This window comes from Lissotriton helveticus, chromosome 9 (genome assembly GCF_964261635.1).
Source record: "Lissotriton helveticus chromosome 9, aLisHel1.1, whole genome shotgun sequence".
NCBI classification, from domain to species: Eukaryota; Metazoa; Chordata; class Amphibia; order Caudata; family Salamandridae; genus Lissotriton; species Lissotriton helveticus.
In genome coordinates, this window is record NC_136070.1 from 1,255,559,156 (window position 1) to 1,255,580,756 (window position 21,601).

Consider the following 21,601-nt stretch of genomic DNA (forward strand, 5'->3'; position numbering starts at 1 on the left):
TGACACCCTGTCCCCCTTAGCAATTCGGTATTTTTACCGATTCGGTAAATACTGAATCGATATTTGCTATTGAATCCTATGGGCTTCAAGGCCCATAGGATTCAATAGCAAATACCGATTCGGTATTACCGAATCGGTAAATACCGAATCTTACCGATTCGGTAAAAAATACCGAATTTTTACCTACATCTCATTTACAGATTCATAAATACCGAATCGGTAAAATTCGGTATTTATGAATCGGTAAATGAGATTTACCTACATCTGGCCCTAAGTTCAGAGACACCCAAAGGCACAGACTCAAGACTGGGAAGACTTTGTAGTTTGTGCTACTAAGGTTCTGGAGGGCTGGTTACTTGCCAGTAAAGTGTGTGATTTTTAAGGATTGTACAATTTAATTATGAGTTAGCAGATCCTCAATAATTGTCAAAATCAGCTGTTGCATCAGAACCTGGTGGACTCTGATCTGACCTCTCCCCAAGAGTTGGGCCAGAAAGAAGACAAATGGGTCAGAACCAGGGTGAGGTAGAAGGTTCCGAACCAAGGTGGTGACTCAAAGAAGCAAGATTCTAAAAACTCTAAAAACGGTGGGGAAAAGGGTAAAGACAAGAAGTGTTCACAAGGGCCCCAAAAATCTGCATCTGAAGGGGAGTCACAAGCAAGGGAAAGGAAAAGAAGAAACCATGGTGTGAACTCTGTAAACAGAAAACCCATTGGACAAGTGACTGTAACAAGTCCAAGGACTCAACTTCCACTACCACTGCCCCTAAGGCAACTGTTCCCCCTAGTAGTAGCCCGTAGGAAAGCAGATCAACTTAAACAAGCGTATCGCCACGAGAAGGATTGGTGGAAGGTACGTCTGTTGTTCAAAGTAGCACCATCATATTATAAATAGAGCACTTGGTCCGTTTTTTTCAAATCGAACTTTATTATTCTCAGACAATGATGAGGAGCATATCCATATTTTCATATTGAGAGAGATACATGATCTCTGAAAACACAGTCTCAAGCTAAATTATTCACTACATTGACAGGTATGTGCTTAGGTGCCAGTGAGGGGCACGGGAAATAGAGAAGAAAAGGGCGGTGGTCTAATGAGGTATGTTTTATTTATATTGTAGATATATCCAATGTGGTGAAAGTAAGATGCCCTGATGAGAGCCCCATAGAAAAGCAGTGAGACTTGAAACGCGTCGGCAGTTGTTATTAAAGTAGCAAAGAGTGGATAAAGGATCAAAAAAAGAAATAGAATTGATTCATGATTAAGTTTAGATTAAATTATCAGAATGTTTAATGATATCCAATTGAGCCATCGCTTGAGCACATGTAGCGCATTTGTTTGTTTTGATGTATCTATGGTTGTGTAAAGTTTTGCTTTAAAGTATTTTTTGTGTCATTGAAAATGTTAGTTTTGTATAGTGTTGTAATTATTGTGTAAATTGTAATGTATGTAAATATGTATATGGTATTGTGATGTTCCATGTGAAAGATTTAAAAGTCCTTCAAGAAGAAAGAGTTGTTCAAAAATAGGGTAAATAAATAACCCAATCACTGAACAAAAATAGTGTGGTTGCTGTGAAAATAATTTATAAATAACTAGGATACCAGGTTTCCCCCTGTTTTCAAGTACTATTTAAACCTGGCATTTTCGTCGCACAGCAGACGCACGCAGAGGGCGTGCCAATGGTGCGCCAAAGGAAAACCGCCTGCGCCCGTCCGCTCCTGTTTCGCGGTCAGCACCAGCCATGCTGCTGGAGGCCTCTCCTATGCTCGTATTCCCTGGTCTAGGGCGCAAATTTGTGAGATAAGAGATAAGTGGTGTAGTTGCAGTGCCCCGACCTTGTGTAAATTTACTGAGCTTCTGTCTAAATTTAAATGCACTAGTTGTTCATTTACTTTTAAATAAGATCTTGTAGCCCCCCAAGACCTTACCTAACGCGCCTTAGATCCGCAAAGGAACAAATGGGTCATTCATCGCCCATTAAAGCCTGCTTACTTAACTGCAGATCGCTACCCCGCCATTCTGAGGACATTAAGCTCTCCCTTGCAACTCACGCGTGGGATATAATGTTTCTGACTGAATCGTGGGTCAGAGACTTTTCTAACCCCGACCTCAATTTGGCCATACCCCTTGAATATCACTTTGTGGGAATAAATAGGGCTAACAAAAAGCTGGGAGGGGGATTGCAGTGATTCTATGTTTGGGCTGGGAGATCTCTTCGAGAAAAATTCATAAGATCAGCCCCTTAGAAGCTATGTATTTCAACATTTCTGCTGCATCGAATATAGTTTTGGCTGGAATCCTTATCTACAGACCCCCAGCTCCCCAGCTCAACATCTCACAGATTTCTATATTATTGTGTCTGATCTATCACTTAAACATTCACACTTCATAGTCCTTGGTGACTTAAACTCACATGTAGATGATACACGCTGCACTAAAGCCAGACAGCTCTCAGAAACTCTGGAAGGCCTTAATCTAATTCAGAGGGTGAGAGGCCCCACTCACAGGGCTGGCCATAAGCTAGATTTATTGTTTACTAACAATCCTAATTTACTTATGGCACCACCTTTACCGCTTACATGGTCAGGCCATTTTTTAATCCCATTCAGTGTGGCTACCCTCCCTCAATCCACTAAGTCATCTTTAGCTCAGGATCAAAGCAGGAAATGGTTTAAAATGACTTGCAATACATTGCCCCCACCCTGTCTCGCTCCCAGCTGCAGTTAGGGGGGATTTGGATCTAGATGTTTCTAGTTAAAATAAATGGCTATCTTCTGCCCTTGATATGGTTGCCCCCATTCAACCTAATGTCTCTTCGAGACAAAAACCATCGGCTCCCTGGTTTACTCCCACTTTGCGCACTGAAAAAAGGTGAAGCAAGAAACTGGAACGGAGCTGGAGATTAGCCTGCGACACGGAGGCCAAATCAATCTACAGAGCTGCGATTAAGAATTTTCATAAACTAAAGCACTCAGAAATGAGAGAATACTTTGTCACGAAGGTGAACTTTGCCGGTAATTCTTCCAAAACACTTTTTAAAATTGTGAAAGATTTTACCAAACCAGCTGCACTGTCCAGTATGACTCCCCCTACTCATGAACTCTGTAATGGTCTATCAGACTTTTTTTTAATGATAACATTTTAGACATTTTTTTCTACGTTTTCCCCACCCGGGACTGCCCGGTTCAAAACTCTGTAGTTACAAATAGTGGCTCATTTACTTCCTTTATTCCGAATTCCACCAAGCTAGCCCTTCAAAAATGGCTTGCCTGTAAATCAGGCTCTCCCAAGGATCTCTGCCTGGCATCACTATTTAGATCTGTGGACCCCCTCATTGCAAACTGGGGTCTTTTCCTCTGCCTGGAAACAGGCCATGCTTATACGTATTTAAAAAAAATCAGACGCTGATCCTTCGGTTTTTAAAAACTATCGCCCTATCTCTCTATTACCTAAACCAGCCAAAGTCCTAGAAAAAGTAGTTCAGGAGCAATCAACCAACTATCTTGAGTCAGGCCACCTTTTACATGACTCACAGTTTTAGATCCGGATATAGCAAAGAGACTGCATTGCTGGAGGTTTCTGAAACCATTCATGAATGTGTGGACACAGGTGAAGCGGCAATGTTGATGCTCCTCGACCTGTCCGCGGTATTCGATACGGTTTCTCACGTTATCTTGCTTGAGAGACTACTCAGCCTCGGGATTCAGGGCACCCCTTTATCCTGGATCAGATCTTTTCTAAATGGTCGCACTTAACAGGTCTCCCTTCAACCATTTGTTACAGAGGAGAAAACTCTGAACTGCGGAGTCCCGCAGTGCTCCGTGTTAAGCCCGCTATTTTTTAACATGTATCTCTTTCCTCTGGCTTCAGTGGTAGAATCTTGTGAAGTCAGAGTGATCTCCTATGCTGACGACAGACAATTGGTGTCCTCATTTAGGGACCACTCCGAAGCAACCTTCTCAAATTTTAGACGCTGTCTGTGCAATATTTCTACTTGGAGGGCCCCAAGTACGCTTAAACTTAACTCTGATAAAACTGAGGTGTTGTTTTTCAATCAAATAAGCCCTCCTCCTCCCCAACTTTGGTGGCCATCTGAGCTGAACCCCCCACCGGAATCGGTGGTTTCGGCCAGGAAACTTGGATTCCGGTTCAATCTTGAATTATCATTTAAAGCGCAAATCGATCAGGTTTCTGCAGCCTGCTTCGGTTAATTGCACATGATTCGTAAAATTCTCCCTCGAGATTCTCGCTGGACCATTGTTCACGCGCTGATCACCGCACATTTGGACAATGCTAATAGTCTGTATGCTGGGGCTCCTGCGTACCTGATCAATGCTTAGATTGTTCAGAATGCGGCAGCCAGGTTGATCTATAACATTCCTTAGCTCCTGCTCTGCTCCTGAAGAAGCTTCACTGGCTTCCAGTAACCAAGCGCATTCAGTTTAAGTCAATGGTTCTGGCTTTTAGAGCATTGCAGGGTAAGGGCCCGGCCTACTTTATAAGCTTGGCTTAAACATGCACAGTCTATCGGCTCACTCAGATCTAACCATCATCACCTTCTGGTGATTACTCGTTTCTGCCGCGCCAGAATGGGGAGTAGAGCTTTTGCAGTGTTCACCGCCAAAACTTGGAATAGCCTGCCACTGTCCTTGCAGTTGGCTGAATCTGAATCCATTTTCCGACAGGATTTGAAGACCTGGTTTTTCTCTAATTCTTAGCCTGCTACGAGTATTACAAAACTTTGTAAATCTGGGAATGTGTCTGGTTCCATGGATGTTACGTGGGAACACCCACAGCAACACCCATGGAGCGCCCCTTTCACGCAGAGTAATGCGTGAAAGGGTCGTATATTTACAGGGCCATGAAAAGTTATGCAGGAGACTTTACGTGGCCTTTGCCGCTGGTGCGTCAAAAAAAGTGACGCACTGGTGGCGCAGTGGGCTTGTAAATGAGGCACTCAGGGATGTGGGTGTTTCCATTCAACATGCATGGAACCTGACACATTCCCAGATGTATGATCCTGGGCCTCACCAGAGCAGGCATAGGAGAGGTGAAACGAGGAGAAACACTTTTCTTTCTCCTTGTTTTTTTTTTCTTTCTACGTGTGCTGCATTCGGCAGCACGCATAGAAAGAAGAAAATGGCATCAATTATTGTTTTTGTGCAGGAAGGTGTCTCTTGTGTGATGTCATTTCCTGTAACATCATTGTGGTCCAAGTTCATAAGTTGCCATATGCTGTAATTCTATTGGGCAGTGGGACTTCAAAAATATTGTTATGTTATTTTAATTATGCTAATTAGTTTGGTACAACTAGAGCACTGCCATTCGTAAAACGTTTTTTAAGAGTTCTTGACCAAAACCAGTGAACATTACCAGAAGACCAACGTTCCCCTACATTGTAATTTTTTTCATCGTTTGCATGTTGTTAAATAAATATTGGTTTCTGTTTTAGACCATCCCGTGCATCACTGTGAATAATGAGAGAACCTTACACTCCATCATAAAGAAAGTAAAGGACCGTCTAAAGCAGGTGGGAAGACTTCACCTATTTCTTCATCTCTTTACAGAACAAAACATGCTTACTTCACATGCAAACATCAATTTGAAGCAGCCTGATATGTATAGAAAAAGAAAGATTCGTTGGAAGCTGAGATTTGCAGAGCTTTGTGTGTAATATTGTTGTAGCACGACATTTGTATTTTTTTTGTTCTACTTGATGAAGGTATTTGAAAATGCGAATATGTTGCATCAGTAATACATTTTCATTAATGTTTGTATTTTGTTCATTTTTCTATTTTTCTATGATATATTTCTGAAGTATTTTTGTTCATAGGTGTGTGTCTACAAGATGCAAATCCTTGCCTTGTTAGGTCGAGCATTCAAGACCTCTTGTATATACTTTAGTATATACTCATATGTGTATGTACTTTGTGGGCTCTGGAGATCAGCCCTAGGACTTGTCTGCTTCCGCTTAGGGACTTTTTTCGGTTCAACTGCCTCTATTTAACTGTTTTGCTCTAAAACTACCTGTAGAGGTCAGTAAAATATCAGAATTGCTTTCTGCTGAGGGACTTTCTTATTTTTATTTTTCTGGCAACTGCCTCTATTTAACTTTCTTTATCGAAAACGACCAGCAGAGGTCAGTAAAATACCAGAATCACTTTAACATTCTCTAGATTCCAGTCCATAGAAATTCTCTTCCATGCTAGTGTATCAGAGGTCCCTTTTTAGTGGTCTAATTGTTTCGTGACTATGGGCTCTAAAGAGTAAACGGTGTTTCATTTGGACGTGATTCTGTAACCCAATAATTGCAGGGAAATACCTAAATAGATATTTACACCGCACTATGGGGCCCATTATGATGTCGGGCGGATTGCTTTCCCCCCCCGCCATATTAGTATGGCGGGGGGGACCTCGGCAGACGGAAAGACCGCCCGCCGCTTTTCCACCCTGGTCGCTTTGCGGCCGGGGCGGAAAAGGAATAATATGGTGGTGGTGTCTATCAGACACCGCCAGCCATATTATGATAGGCATTTTTCAATGCCTTTCGCCACGGAAAGGCATGCGGACTTCACTCTGGGGCCCCCCTGCGGGCCCCAGAGTGAAGGAGAGTAGGGGGGTGCACACGGGGGGTACCTGTGGTACCCCCCTGCATTTGCATAATCAAAGCGGCAGGCACCGCGCGGTACCTGCCGCTTTGATTATGCAAATGCAAAAGTGCTTTTTAAGCATTGTGGCGGGCGGTGCTGAGAGCACCGCCCGCCACAATGCTTAACATGCAGGATGTGCCCGCCACTGCGGCGGGCACATCCTAATACCCCCCACGGGACCCCCGCCCTTATGGCAGGTGGTCCCTATTACCACGAGGATGGCGGGCGGCCAAAGTCCACCCGCCATCCTAATGACCCCCTATGTGTAAACCAATGTAAGTGAGTAATACATATTAAGTTGACTCTTTTGCGGAAGGATGGGGGATGCACGTCATTAGCAGACCTATTCCCTAATGACATATTGATCTCTTTCGAGACTGCACAGGAAAATTTTGAGGTGGGAAGGGGCAATTCATAAGTTATGCGAGCATCACTAACATAGTCCGGGATATTTGTCCCACATGCCCGCAAGCTCCAGACCCTATTGCCCAATTAAGGGCATTACTAGAGCTTAGAGGGGGAAGACACTTGAAATCCCAGTTATACAAAGCCATGATCACAGATATGCCCAGAACAGAGTCACATATATTTGAAGACAACAAGGGCACCCAAAAGAGTCGGCAAGGGACCTTGGGAGTAGATTCTTTGAAACAACAGTGGTCCCTTACAAGCGCAGGAATAAAATGTAATAAATATAGACACAATCGTTTCTATATTGAGTTGACATGTCAAGCCGGACAGAGGTCTAATATTTACTCATTAAGCAGTGTAAGAACAATTTCAACTACAATTTACAAGGTGGGGCACAAGCCTGAACCCGACTTTGCATTCACGAGACGTACAGTTGGAAAACGCAAAACACAAAGGGCTTTTTAGGCAAAAGCTTACGGTTCCATTGATTGTACATTTCAAATTGTCAAACAGAACAATGCTAGCACCTTTACATTCTCAGTGACATCTAGGTTTGTAACTGTATAAGGTGCACAATTTTTGTCGACGGCGTTTCGATCCGTTTAACTAAATATGCGGATCATCATCAGGACAGGTAATAAACGCCTAACAGTTACAAGTCTCATTTGCCTAAGGGAAAGAAAAAATGGGGGAAGAAAGGACAGTAAAACCATTAAGGTCAGCATAAAAGAAGAAGGTTTGTCAACAGAGTGTCCATTTATGGATAGTTGGCATGCAGAACATAACCTAAGATAGGACGTGGTATCGAGTGTGCATGATGACGCATGCACGAACAATGCGGAAAGTGAATTAAAGTGAACTAACGTGGGCAACGGCGCATGGTGGTTACATAGTAATCGGATCACTGTATTAAACCTTGTGTGTACTGATAGTGCCGAGTAAGAACAGGCATCCAAGCTAATGTGGAGTAATGGTGACGGGCTTACCGGGGTGTTGTGCTGAATTGGGCATGGGTAAGGCGTAGTAAAAGGGCAACCTAGTAAGCATGGGAACCATGCATGACGGAGTAGGAGTGAGCGCAGGTGATTTGGTGCATTAACCTGAGATCGAGCAGGCACAATGCAAGGTGCGGTAGAAACGATGACGGGCTTACCATGAACGAACCGACAAGGGTCATGGCTCAGGTTGTGGTATTGGGGAGTCGGGGTGAAATGCCGATGGCCCTGTAAGGTAAAATTCAATTCAATTCAAAAAACTTTATTGCGGCTAATTATAGCCATAAAAGCACAATCAATTTAAAACAAATATTGATACAGATCCAAGGTAACTTAGAAAATCATCATAACGTACATTGGCGTTTAGGGAGAATAAATTAATACCATTATTTTACAATCGTCATTATGGGATTTCATAGTTTTAAAACACACTATAAGAATATAATTTAAATGTACAAATTCATAAAACTCTAAAAAATCTAACAAAAGCCGCACTCATCTCCCAGTCCCTAGGTGCATACCACCAAATCTCCCTCCACGACGACCCGGGATAAAAAACTCCCAAGGATAATCATAGTACCAGATATAACAGAAGAGGGGGTGCTATTCAATACTTGTAATCTGCTCCAATTTTAACAAATTCCTACGGGTTAATCACATAGAGAACAAAAACTTTGAAATTGCAACCACGTAAACCGGATCAGTATCAGTTTTAAGGATCCTAAAAAAATCTAGGTAATTCCTAATGCCCAGGCTCCTACAAAGTTGGATGATCCATTTAAGCCTAGCCTGTTTATATGACGCGCAGAAGAACATAACATGAATTAACGATTCTTCCTCTGCGAGGCACCCAGGACACGGGCGATTGGGAACTCCCGCCCACCTATTAGTAGTCGCGTGTAGCGGCAGAGTTCCATATCTAAATTGAAGGAACAACTTCTTTGCTAACATTGGTTGTATAGAATCCAGGGCCCTCTCAAATTCATAATGACTCTTAAAATCAAGAAACCGGTAAGTAAGGCTCGTTGGATTAGCTAACTGCAACATTTTTGTCAATTTATACTCTTTTAGAGCGTTTGCCAGGGTTTTCTTAGAAATGGCTAGACAGGATACTTCTGGATCTATCCAAAGGTTTTCCATGCCAATTACCCTGAAAGAGTGCTTTACAAATGAAAGCCAAGGTATACTACCAGCCCCTAATGAAGTCATCACCGCTTTTAGTTCTTCCCTGAAGCAGGACAGCTTGGGAGTACTCCACAACCGCTGCCAATAGAGCAACGGGCGGGTCGAGATAAGATCCGCAACAGGGAGAATATTCAAGTGCATCCTTAGCCGGACTAGTGGTGTATTTTTTGACAGGGTCAGAATTTATCTAACAAAGTTGTTTTCAGTTAATGTGAGGGCATTATGAGACCTATGCCCCCACAATTCCGCCCCATATAGGGATGCTGACCTAGCTTGAACCTTATATATTTCCAGTGGTGGGCTTATGTTTTTTAAAACACAACTCTTCTGGACTTTTAAAATTCCCCCAACAGCCTGGGTTAATTTTAAGTTGGCCTTGCCCATCTGAGGGCCCACCCCATTTTATCATTCAATGAGAGACCCAAATAATCGAAGATAGGTACCCTTTCCAGGGGACCATCCTCCATCATCGGATGAGGGCAGTTAGTAGAATTAGCATTAAAGATCATGTATTTGGTTTTGTTAATGTTGACCACGAGATTCCTTTTTTTACAAAACTGCCCAAATTCATTTAAAACACGCTGCATACCCATAGCTGACTTAGAAAGCAGCAGGGTATCATCCGCAAACATTAGTGTGGGGAATCTGCGATGAGCCAGTTTCGGGGAGTCTGTAAGATAAAAGCAATCAGGGTGGTGCCAGGAGAGGAAACCAGCGACGTGCGCTGAAATGAAGTAAGCGCTTACCGGGATAGGGGTCCAAGGGGAACCGTCAATCCATCCAGTGGGCACCTTATACAGTTACAAACCTAGATGTCACTGAGAATGTAAAGGTGCTAGCATTGTTCTGTTTGACAATTTGAAATGTACAATTAATGGAACCGTAAGCTTTTGCCTAAAAAGCCCTTTGTGTTTTGCGTTTTCCAACTTTACGTCTCGTGAATGCTAAGTCGGGTACAGGCTTGTGCCCCACCTTGCAAATTGTTGTTGAAATTGTTCTTACACTGCTTAATGAGTAAATATTAGACCTCTGTCCGGCTGGACATGTCAACTCAATATAGAAACGATTGTGTCTATATTTATTATATTTTATTCCTGCGCTTGTAAGGGACCACTGTTGTTTCACAGAACAGAGTCACAAGCAAGAGTAGCCTGGGAGGAGGACTTGTTTCTTGTATCAGCCAATAGCAAATTTAAGATTAAAGGAGGCCTCTACACTGGTGAAAAAGGTGTCATGTAATGCGAGGTTTAAATTGATTCACTTCAATTACTTACACCACACATATGCCACTCCAGTTTGTCTACATCGGATAAACTCAACAAAACCGGACACATGCCCCAGGTGCAACGCTCCCTCGGCATCCTTCATATACTTAGCCTGGCACTGTCCAAAGGTCCATACTTATTGGACTCAAGTATTTGAAACACTACAGAATATAGGAAGCGTGAACCAGAGGATGGAATCTACCGCATGTTTGCTGGGGATATTGAAACAATGTAAGAGAGGGAAAATGCAGTGGAGATTCATACAAATGGCACTACTACTGGCAAAAAGACGGGGACCATAGGGTGGATTGGCACTACGGGTCCCAATAAGCAAAGATAGGTGAAAGGTGTCAAAGAATGGGGGATAGCAGAGGAAGTCAGGCTACGGGGGCGTAGGGTGGATGAAAATGCAGAAGAGGATTTGACAACATGGAGGGAGGCCATAGTGAGTTTTGAAAGTGCAGTGGGTCAGCTCCAGTGGACTCCGGATCGGAATAGGGAAGAGCTCCAAACATCAGAGAGGACTTGGATATTGGGAAAAAGGAACTAACAATATTACCTGTGCGGAACATAGAGCCTGAGAACCAAGGGACTTCGAGGGCGGAGTGCAGCTCCTCTGACAACCGAGCGGGTGTGAGGGTGGCTACAAAGTCTGTTCTGCTCTCATAAACGTTGTTAAGTGTAGCATTATAAATGTAATATTGACAATAGTGAAATCTGAAAAAATAAACATATTCTATAAACAAAAGTTCACCTTGTGCTCCAAAATGTGTTGAAATGTTTTGGAGAAGGAACAGCAAAAGACTATATATGTATATGTTTGTATTTTCAAGCAGACTGGCCTTTGCCTACAGCACAATCGTTAGAAACTATAAAATGTCAACATCAATGAGTCATGCGAGTGAAAGTGCTATAGGTCATCCATGCAGTCCATTCATGCAATATAGTCGAAAAAGGTAAACTGCCATTATGGATCAAAATAACTGTAGCAATTTCCAAAACAACTCTTACCCCCCGGAATAATTAACTAGAGCTCCTTGGGACCCGGAATAGTACAGCACCTGTGGCAGCCTTATCTGGTGCGGATAAAACAAGGAATTATTATCAGAGAGGGAGAAAAGTGATTGTAGCACAAGGAGTGTTGCTCATAAGCTCCGACATACTGCCTACTTTTGTGCATCTTTGGGTAGATCTGCTTTGTTCTAGAGGCAGACTTTTTAACGTCTCACTGATTAACTAATTAACCACTGGTTATGGTAGTTCCCTTCAAGGCCAGTCTGCTTGAAAATACTGATTTATATATCTGAAAGAAACACGTAGTGATAGATTCCTTACCTTACAATTACCCCCAGGCATCAGACTGGATCTGGAAAGTTTTTCGTCAGCAAAACTCCTGCGCGTCGGTAGGCGTCGTTGGGCGGCTCCGTGTGCGTCGTTGGCGCTGGGATGACGTCGTTGGAGCTACTTAGATGCATCCACGCGTGCTGACGTCAGTTCTTTCTTTTTCAAAACTAGCAAGCGCAGATCCGGGAAGAGCATGTACCCCTAGTCACTTTTTGACAGAGTTTTTTTAGGCCAATTACCTCATCTTTTCGAGTCGAATGACTCCTGGTGTCGTAGGGATGCCCAGGTTCAAGAACTGTGAAGACTGTCACCGCATGATGTCAGTGACGGATGTACACCATGAGTGTCTCTACTGCCTGGGGCGCGACCACGACCCCAAGTTGTGCCCGACTGCTGGGCCATGGCGCTGAAGACTTTGCGGGAGAGGTCCCGAAAGTTGCTTGAAGTCCGGCAGTTGGCTCTGTGCCGCTCGAGGTCCCTGTCCAGAGGGAGGTCGAGGGACCGGTCGCGGAGTCGTCACCATCATTCTTCTCGATCTAGGTCTTCGAACTCGGGGTCAAGTAAGTCGAAGCATTCCAAGAAGTCGAAAAAGCATTGTCGCTTTTCGACTTCCCCTCACCCGTCGCGGCTGAGGGCGTAGGCGGTGCCAACCCTGTGGCTCCGGCGAAGCCTGCGACGTTGCCCCCAGTCTACCCCCACTTCCCGGGTGGGGGGGCCACGTCTGCCCAGGTGCAAGAGTTTCTTGCTGCAGTGTCCTGACTCTTTGGGCCGTCTGGTCCTGCCTTACCATATCCGGCGGGGCCGGCCCCGGTGTCGCCGGCGGCCCCCTAGGGATCCCGGATTGGATCCCGATCGACGCCGGTTGACCTCCATCGGCGCCGATCTCCCTGGCACCGCTTCCGACATAGCCCAGTCCTCGGGCCAACATCGTCCCCCGGTTCAGTCCTGATCCGGACACGGTGCCAGATCGAAGTTGCCCAACGCCGATTCCAACGCCGATGGGCCCTTTTGTGCCCTATGTCCCCCCTTATTTTGAGCCTGTTCCACAGACTTCGGAGGAAGGGGAGGACTGGGAGGGTTCTGAGGACCCCTAGCACAGGAAGGACTGTGCTTATTATCAGGACAGGGTAGAGGATTTGGGGGAGACCAGTGGTCTTGACACCTCACTTGACCTTGGCATGCTCCTACCGTGGCCACGGAGGAGGGAGCCAGTTACACAGTGGTGTTGCAACCGGCGGCTACCTCTTCGGAGCCCGCTCTGCTCTTTAATGAAGCACTTTCTGATAGATACATCTGCCATCAGCAACGTTCGGAAAACTCTTTTGTAGCACGCCCGCTTGGACGACGTCACAGGAGCACGGCATCGCGCGCGACTCCGGCTGACGTCACCGACTCCTTATTAGGCCTACGTCGGCGTGATGACATCAGTTCACTTTTTTCCGCGTCGTCGACGCTAACGCTTTCTTGGGATCTCTTGTGTTTCGGATAGTAACTTTGTTACTATTTGTGTGTTTCTGTATCTTTTTCGAGCTGTTGTTCTTCGCCGAAGATGTCATCGAAGAAGACAGGGTTTAAGCAGTGTGGATCGTGTGCCAGGATGATGTCTATAACCGATCCTCATAGTGATTGCTTGTGGTGTCTGGGCTCGGACCATGATGTCAGAGGCTGTCGATCTTGTTCTAAAATGAACCCGAAGGCTCTGCGTGAACGAGAGGCTAAACTTCTTCTGGCCAAGGTAAAGGGAAAAGATGTCAAGAGGTCTTCGAGGTCAAGATCCAGACGCTCGAGGTCGAAGTCGAAGACGAGGTCGAGGTCGACGTCCCGATCGGAGTCGGCGTCGACGTCGGCTTCGGGCCATGCTACGGGTTCCTCGAAGAAAAAACATAAGAGGAAGAAGCATAGCTCGAGGCATCATTCCGGCAAGGAGTCGGATTCAAAGAAGAGGTCTTCATCTCGTAAGCACCATAAGGACTTTTTGTCTCCCTCACCATCTCGTGAGCCTGAAGGTGAAGCCTCGCCCTTTCAGTCCCGAGGGCCATCTCCGGAACCGGAACCGAATCTGTCTATGGATCCGTGTCAGTCTTCTGAGCATGAGGAAGAAGACGTTGAGAATCCTTAGGCTTCGGCGACTCCGGTGCATCATCCAGAGGAACAGGAGGGTCATGAAGATGCGATTCCAGTGCAGCCTCCTCTGGAGAAGCCAGTGGGTTCGTACCCTCCGTTTCATGGTCCTGAACAGGTCCCCTCGCATTTCCTTAACGCGATCTATGACGTGTATGCGAGAGCAATGTACCCCACTGGTGCACCGGCTGGTCCCATGGGTCCATTGTCGTACAACTTGGGCGTCCCTCAAGCTTACGCTCCGGCACCTTTTCTGCCATTTATGCCGACGCCATATCCACCTTGGCTTGGTTCGGCGCCGCTGAGGTCATCGACTCCGCGCTCGGCTTCGCCGGCTCCGGAGCGACATCGGAATCGAGGTTCGACGCCGGTTCCAGCTTCCCATCCTCAGGCTGTTCCAGTTCCTCACTCGACACCGGCCCCGGCTCCATCGGAGTCGTTAAAGGATCCGACGACTTCGGTTCGGTTGGAGTGGTCGAGGCGTAAAGCTCAGCGTCTCATGGAAGAGAAGGAATATGAGGATCCAGAAGTAGAGGAAGGCGAACTTCAGGATCAGGAAGATTATTTTGAGGATCTGCTTAGTGCAAGTGGTTTGGAATTTTCGCCTGAATGGGGGTTGACTGCAGTTTCTGATGCACCCTCTAAAGATGTGGCTCTATACCACGTTGTTATTAAAAAGGCTGCAGAACTGTTGAACTTAACTTTGCCTTCGGTAGAGTTTAAATCTAACATCCTTACTGAAGTTCTACATTCACCTTCATCTGTTGTTGAGCCGACTCTTCCTTTCACTGAGGCTCTTACTGAGCCGATATTAGAAGTTTGGAAAAAGCCTCTGACTGCTCCTGCGGTGTCTAGAACAGTGGCGAGACGCTATAGGGTGGCACCTGGTGACCCTGTGTTCTTGAAATCCCATCCTTCGCCAGAGAGTCTGGTTGTTTAGGCGGCTTGTTCAAAGAGGTCGGCAGGTGCGTTTCCCCAGGTTCCAGGGGATAAGGACTCAAAAAGGTTGGATCAGAATGCAAAGAAGGTGTTCTCATCAAGTAGCATGGCCCTAAAATCGACAAATGCTACTTGTCTGCTGGGCAGATATGTACATGCTTTGATTTGATTGGGAATCGGTTACATCAGATCTTTCGGTTCTCAATCTCGTAGAGAATGGGTATGCTCTTCCCTTTCGGGAAATTCCCCCCAATTACCCTCCTTTCCAAGGTTATTGTTTGGAGGACCATCTGCTTCTCTTGCAGGAAGAAGTCCTGGCACTTTTCAGAAAGGGTGCGATAGAGGTGGTTCCGGAGCAGGAAAGGGGTCAGGGAAGCTACTCCCGGTATTTCCGGATCCCCAAGAAGGATGGCAGACTTCGTCCAATCCCGGACCTCAGGGTTTTGAACCTCTATCTCAAACAGGAGAGGTTCAAAATGCTCACTCTTGCGCAGGTTCTTCAGGCGCTGATGGAAGAAGACTGGATGGTGTCGGTCGACTTGCAGGATGCGTATTTTCACATTCCGATCCTGAAGTCGCACAGGAAGTATCTCCGTTTTACGGTGGGATCGCAGCATTACCAGTTTGCGGTCCTTCCGTTTGGACTTACTACTGTGCCTCGAGTCTTCACCAAGGTGATGGCTGTGGTGGCAGCGCATCTCAGAAGGCCGGGGATTCCAGTGTTCCCCTATCTGGACGACTGGCTGATCAAAGCAGAGTCGCCGGAGAAGGTGCTCCATCATTAGCAAGAGACAACTCAGTTGTTGCACAGGTTGGGTTTTTCGATAAATGTACCCAAATCTCGCATGGTGCCCTCCCAGCGCAACCTGTTCATAGGTGCGGTACTGGACACTACTGTGTGTCGTGCATTCCCTCCTCCTCAAAGGATTCACGACATACAGGAAATGATTTGTTTATTTCACAGTGGAGCGGTTGTTCCAGTCCTGAAGGTCCTTCGTCTGCTCGGTCTGATGGCTTCTTGCATTCTGTTGGTCAACCACGCACGCTGGCCCATGAGGACACTCCAGTGGTGCCTCCGCAGGCAGTGGTATCAGCACAACGGAGATCTCAGGGAGTCAGTGAGGATCTCCAGAGAAACTGCGGCGGATCAGTCTTGGTGGGGCTTGGAAGGCAATCTGTCTCAAGGAAAGCCTTTCCAACTTCCTCCAGTGGTGGCCACAGTGATAACGGATGCATCCACTCTAGGGTGGGGTGCTCATCTCGGGGATCTGGAGGTCAAGGGTCTTTGGTCTCCAGAGGAAAGGTTGCTTCACATCAACCTTCTGGAATTGCGGGCCATACGTTTAGCACTCAAGGCCTTCCTCCCTTCCCTTCTCGGTCGGTCGGTTCAAGTCCTGACGGACAACACCACTGCGATGTGGTATGTCAACAAGCAGGGAGGAGTAGGGTCGTGGTGTCTCTGCAGAGAGGCTCTGCGTCTCTGGTCCTGGGTTCAGGACCATCAGATTTGTCTGATGGCAAATAATCTGGCCGGGGTTCTGAACGTACGTGCAGACAGTCTCAGTCGGCAGTTCTCAGCCGACCACGAGTGGAGGCTTCACCCGGGAGTGGTTAGTCGCGTCTTCCGGACGTGGGGAACTCCTCAGGTGGACCTGTTTGCCACACACGAGAATGCTCACTGCCAGTCATTCTGCACTCTCCAGTTTCCGATGCAAGGGGCTCTGGGAGACGCGTTTCATTTGAGTTGGGACTCGCACCTCCTTTACGCGTTTCCTCCCATACCCTTGATTCCTCGGGTTCTGAGGAAAATTCGCCAAGACCAGGCCCAAGTTATATTGATCGCCCCGGATTGGCCAAGAAGGGTGTGGTACACAGATCTTCTCCACCTCTCCTCGTGCTCGCTGCTCCGTCTCTCTCCGTCTCCCTCACCCGAACCTGTCCAGCCTCCAACTACATGAGTGGAGATTGAGCGGCGGCAGTTGATGCCATTTGACTTGCCTCCTGAAGTCTGTAATGTCATTTTGGCAGTCAGGCGTCTCTCCACTAAGACGGTATACGCCTGCAGGTGGAGAAAATTTGTGGCATGGTGCACAGCAAAGGCTGTGGATCCCCTTTCTGCCCCTCTTTCAGAGGTGCTCCTCGTTCTTCTTTCTCTGGACCAGCAGGGCTCTGCTCTGGGCACTATCAAGAGCTATCTTTCGGGCATTTCAGCCTTCTTAAGGCTACCTGATCAGCCTTCTTTTTTCAAGTCCCTTGTAAATAGATTCTTGAAAGGCATCACGCACATATTTCCTCCTGTTCCTTTCGTGATGCCTCAGTGGGACTTGAATCTGGTTCTTACTTATCTGATGTGCGCTCACTTAGAGCCACTTCATAATTGCCCTCTCCGTCTTCTGACTCTTAAAACTGCTTTCCTGGTTGCCATCACCTCTGCCAGAAGAGTGAGTGAGCTCCAGGCTCTTTCATCTAAGCCTCCTTTCCTCTCAGTCCATCCAGACAAAGTTGTTCTGAGGACTCGTCCTTCTTTTCTGCCCAACGTTGTTACTGTCTTTCACATCGGCCAGTCTATTACCTTGCCCACCTTCTTTCAGCCTCCGTATCCCTCGAAAGAGGAAGAGAGGTTCCACCGTCTGGACCCAAAACGTGCGCTCTCATTTTACCTGAACCACACATAACAGTTCCGGTGGATGACCAACTCTTTGTTGGCTATGTGGGCGCTAAGAAGGGAAGGGCGGTGCACAAGCGGACCATCTCTCGGTGGGTCGTTTTGTGCATCAAGGTCGTTTATTCCTTGGCTAAAAATGAGCCTCCTGTGGGGCTGCGCACCCATTCCATTCGGGCCACGGCGGCTACTACTGCCCTGGGACAGGGAGTCCCTTTGCAGGACATTTGTCAGGCAGTTACGTGGGCCTCGCTGCACACGTTTGCCAAGCATTACTGCCTGGACTGCCAAGTCCGGAGAGATGGCTTCTTTGGCCGTTCTGTTCTCCAGGACTTTCTGGTGTGATCTTGGTTCGCAGACGCACCACCGGGGTTGGTATTGCTGGGGTATCTATTCTAAGGTAAGGAATCTAAAACGAACGTGTTTCTTTCAGATGCACAAGTTACTTACCTTCGGTAACGATATATCTGTAAGAAACATTAGTTAGTGTTAGATTCCTTACCGCCCCACCCATCCGCCCCTTTCTGTGAACCGATATCTAGGGTTAAGGTATTTCCCTTTGAGGGCCCTAGTTTCATGGCACCAGTGTCGGTTTCTTGCATGGCTCTGCATTCCTGGCGCGGAAAGCCATGTACCAAACTGACGTCAGAGCGCGAGGGCAGCGTCTAAGTACTCCAGCGATCTCATACCGGCGATCAAGACGCCGGCGACAGACACGCAGACGACGCCTACCGACGCGCAGGGGTACCGCTGCCGAAAACTTTCCGGATCCAGGATGACGCCTGGGGGTAATTCTAAGGTAAGGAATCTAACACTAACTAATGTTTCTTACGTTACCGAAGGTAAGTAACTTGTGCTTCAGGTGATGTCCAAGCCTCACTTATTGGCATGCCCTTTGATGGCTCCTGTATCTTTGGAGACAGGACTTGCTCAGTGCTGGAGCGCTTAAAGTATAGCAGAGCACCAGCCAGGTCCTTGGCCTTTCCGCCGCCCCCGTCAACCCTAGACGTGCTTTTGTAGCCAGTGAAAGGGTTTCCAGTCACGTCTTTACCCACCCAGACACCACAGCATGCAAACTCTCCAGCCTCTGCATGGCCTAAGACATGGTACCCCCAGATCCTGTGGGTCAGACAGCCAGAGGTCAGGCCAGTCCACCACCTCCCATGCCCCGGCAGCCTCTAAACCTCTTTAGTTCGCCCTCCAACCATCATGGTCACCCAGTAGGTGGCAGGATACACCATCACCTGCACCAATGGAGGTCGACAACATCAGACCGCTGGATATTCCAGACTGTCCAGAGGGCTTTTGTGACTAACCCTCCATGCATGCCAACCACTTGAAACAGGCAGAAGGAGGACCATCTCTCCTTACTCTGCCAGTAACTGCAGGTCTCTTGGCCAAGGAAGAAATAGAGAAAGCGCCTACTCCAGAAGTAGCTTGTGGTTGTTGTTCCTGCTACTTTCTCGTGCCCAAAAAGGTGGAAGGCCTTCGTCCTATCCTAGACCTGCGCCCTCTCAATTTTCTCCTTAAAAAGGAGCAATTCAAAATGCTCATGCTCACTTAAGTCGTGTCTGCCCTTGACCCGGGAGATTTGATGGTAGCGTTGCACTTTCTGGACGCATACTTCCACATTCCCATCCTGCCTTCCTACAGACGTTCGTTGCGGTTCATGGTGCGGCCACAAGCACTTTCAGTTCGCTGTGCTGCCTTTTAGCCTTACCAGCGCCCCTCGGGTGTTTACCCAGGTAATGCAGTTCTTTTCCGGACATCAGGGGTGCCAGTCTTTTCTTATCTCGATCACTGGCTGTTTAAGGCAGGCTTGGCCCAGGCAGTCATCTCACACCTCCAGACTACGGCGAACCTCCTGCACTCACTGGGGTTCACTATCAAAGTGTCTCCTTTTAATCGGAGCTGTTCTGGACAAGGTGAAGTTTTGAGCTTATCCTTCCAAAGAGTGAGTCCAGGATATTAAGGCTATGGTACGGATGTTTCAGCCTCTATCCTGAGTTTTGGTGAGACTGACTCTGAGACTGCCGGGCCTCACCGATTCCTGCATCCTGCATCCTGCTTGTGACACATGCAAGCTGTCATATGTGGGCTCTGCATTGGGACCTGAAATTCCAGTGGGCGCAGCATCAGAGCAGAATCTCTCCAATATTGTCTGAATTCCGGATGAAACTGCAAAAGATCTGCAGTGGTGGTTGATGAACCACGATTGGGTCAACAGCAGAGCCCTCTCCCTTCCCCAACCAGATCGGACAGCAATGACAGATGCGTTACTCCTGGGATGGTGTGGTCGTCTGCAAGAGATGGAGATCAGAGGCATCTGGTCTACTGCTATATCCAGACTCCACATCAACCTACTGGAGCTCAGGTTGATTCAGCTGGTGTTGAAAGCCTTCCAACCCTCCATTAAGGGAAGACTGGTGCAGGTGTTCATGGACAATACCACCGCCTTGTGTCACTACAGCCAACAGAGTAGGGTCATTGACCCTTTGTCAAGAGGCCCAGTGCCTCTGGATATGGCTAGAATGTCAGGGCATATCCCTGATGGTTCAATACGTTGTGGGCTCTGTGAATGCCAGGATTGATGAACTCAGTGGAAGATGCCTAGCGGATCACGAATGGGGGTCCATCCAGAGGGGGTGCAAGGTCTCTCTCATCAGTGGGTAGAGCCTTGGTTAGATCTATTCGCCACTGCCGGGAACGCGCAATTTCAGCTCTTCTGCATCCTGGAGTTTCCAAGGCGGCTTTAGCTCAGAGACACTTTTCATCTTGAGTGGAGTTTTGACCTTCTGTTTGCCTTTTCCTCCCAGACCACTCATGCTCAAAATTCTCAAGAAGATCATGAACAACAGGGCCCAGGTCATCCTAGTGGCTACGGACTGGGCTCGGAGAGTTTGGTATCCTGAGCTGATGAGCTTGGCCATCAGTCCTCCCATCGGCCTGCCTCTTTGGGAGGATCTTCTGCTGTAGCAGCAGGGGAGGGTTCCCCACCCGAAACTGTCAATGCTCTGCCTTCATGGGTGGAAAATGAGCCGCAATAGTTGACAACTTACGACCTTGTGCCCGAAGTCTGCACGGTTATCTTGACAGCCAGCGTCCCTCCACCAAAACGGTATACACCCACTTCTGGGACAAGTTTGTAGCATGGTGTGCAGAAAAGCAAGTTAACCCTCTTTCTGCTCCCCTTTCTCAGGTCCTACTACTTATTTGTTCTCTTGCAGCAGGGCTCTGCTTTGGGCATATTAAAGGCATATCTTTCTGCCAGCTCAGCCTTTCTGTGGTTGCCAGATCAGCCATCCCTGTTCAAATCCCCTGTTGTTAATAGGTTTTTGAAAGGATAGGTATGAAGGCCATCAGGCCGGCCGGGAACTTGCACAAATTCACTCGTAGCTTAGCTGAAGATGACTCTTAATGCCAATGTGAGGAAACAGGCTTTTTGCAGGTTCACTTCCACTGTTTGCCCCATTTTTACTGCTGGGCACTGGTGTAATGGCTCTGAAATGCCCGGAGCCCCGCTAAACAGGAGTCAGTGCATGTGATCTGACCCTTAAAAAGAGCAGTGTATAAGGTGTATCGGGTGTCAATACACATTATACACTGCTCAAAATTATAATTTAATGTCTAAAGGTGTTCTCTTGCAATTTGTTTGTTACATTGAAAATTGTGTGTTTAACAAACCTACAGCTTTGCCTGAGCCTTCTGTGTTCTTCTTTGTTTGTCCCTCTTGGTTTAGTTAAATGCAGGCTTGTGTCCCACTTACAAATTGTCTTGTCTGTATTGTTCCTTCTTCAAATTTAAAATATTAAATATCTGACCTCTGTCCGGCTGGACAAGCTATACAAATATAGTACTGACTGGGTCAATATTCAGTTTTTTTCTTCCTGTGACATAAAACTTTGACTACACCTGCCTGAGATGTTGCACACACTTGAGGGTAGTACCCAGATCTTTTACTTGGTACAGAGATTACTTAGGGTGCCCCCAATATATACATTGCTGTGGATTTCCATTGGGATGAC

At 47.0% G+C, this 21,601-nt stretch overlaps 1 protein-coding gene across 1 annotated transcript in view; it reads left to right on the plus strand.

Annotated features, from left to right (window-relative positions):
- The window catches only part of LOC144783414 (E3 ubiquitin-protein ligase rnf213-alpha-like), a 2,376,820-nt gene that overhangs the window by 2,236,463 nt on the left and 118,756 nt on the right, over positions 1–21,601 (plus strand). Inside the window, exon 37 of the mRNA XM_078662402.1 lies at positions 5,457–5,534. Coding sequence (XP_078518528.1) covers positions 5,457–5,534 — 78 coding nt within the window. The remainder of the gene's footprint in view (positions 1–5,456; positions 5,535–21,601) is intronic.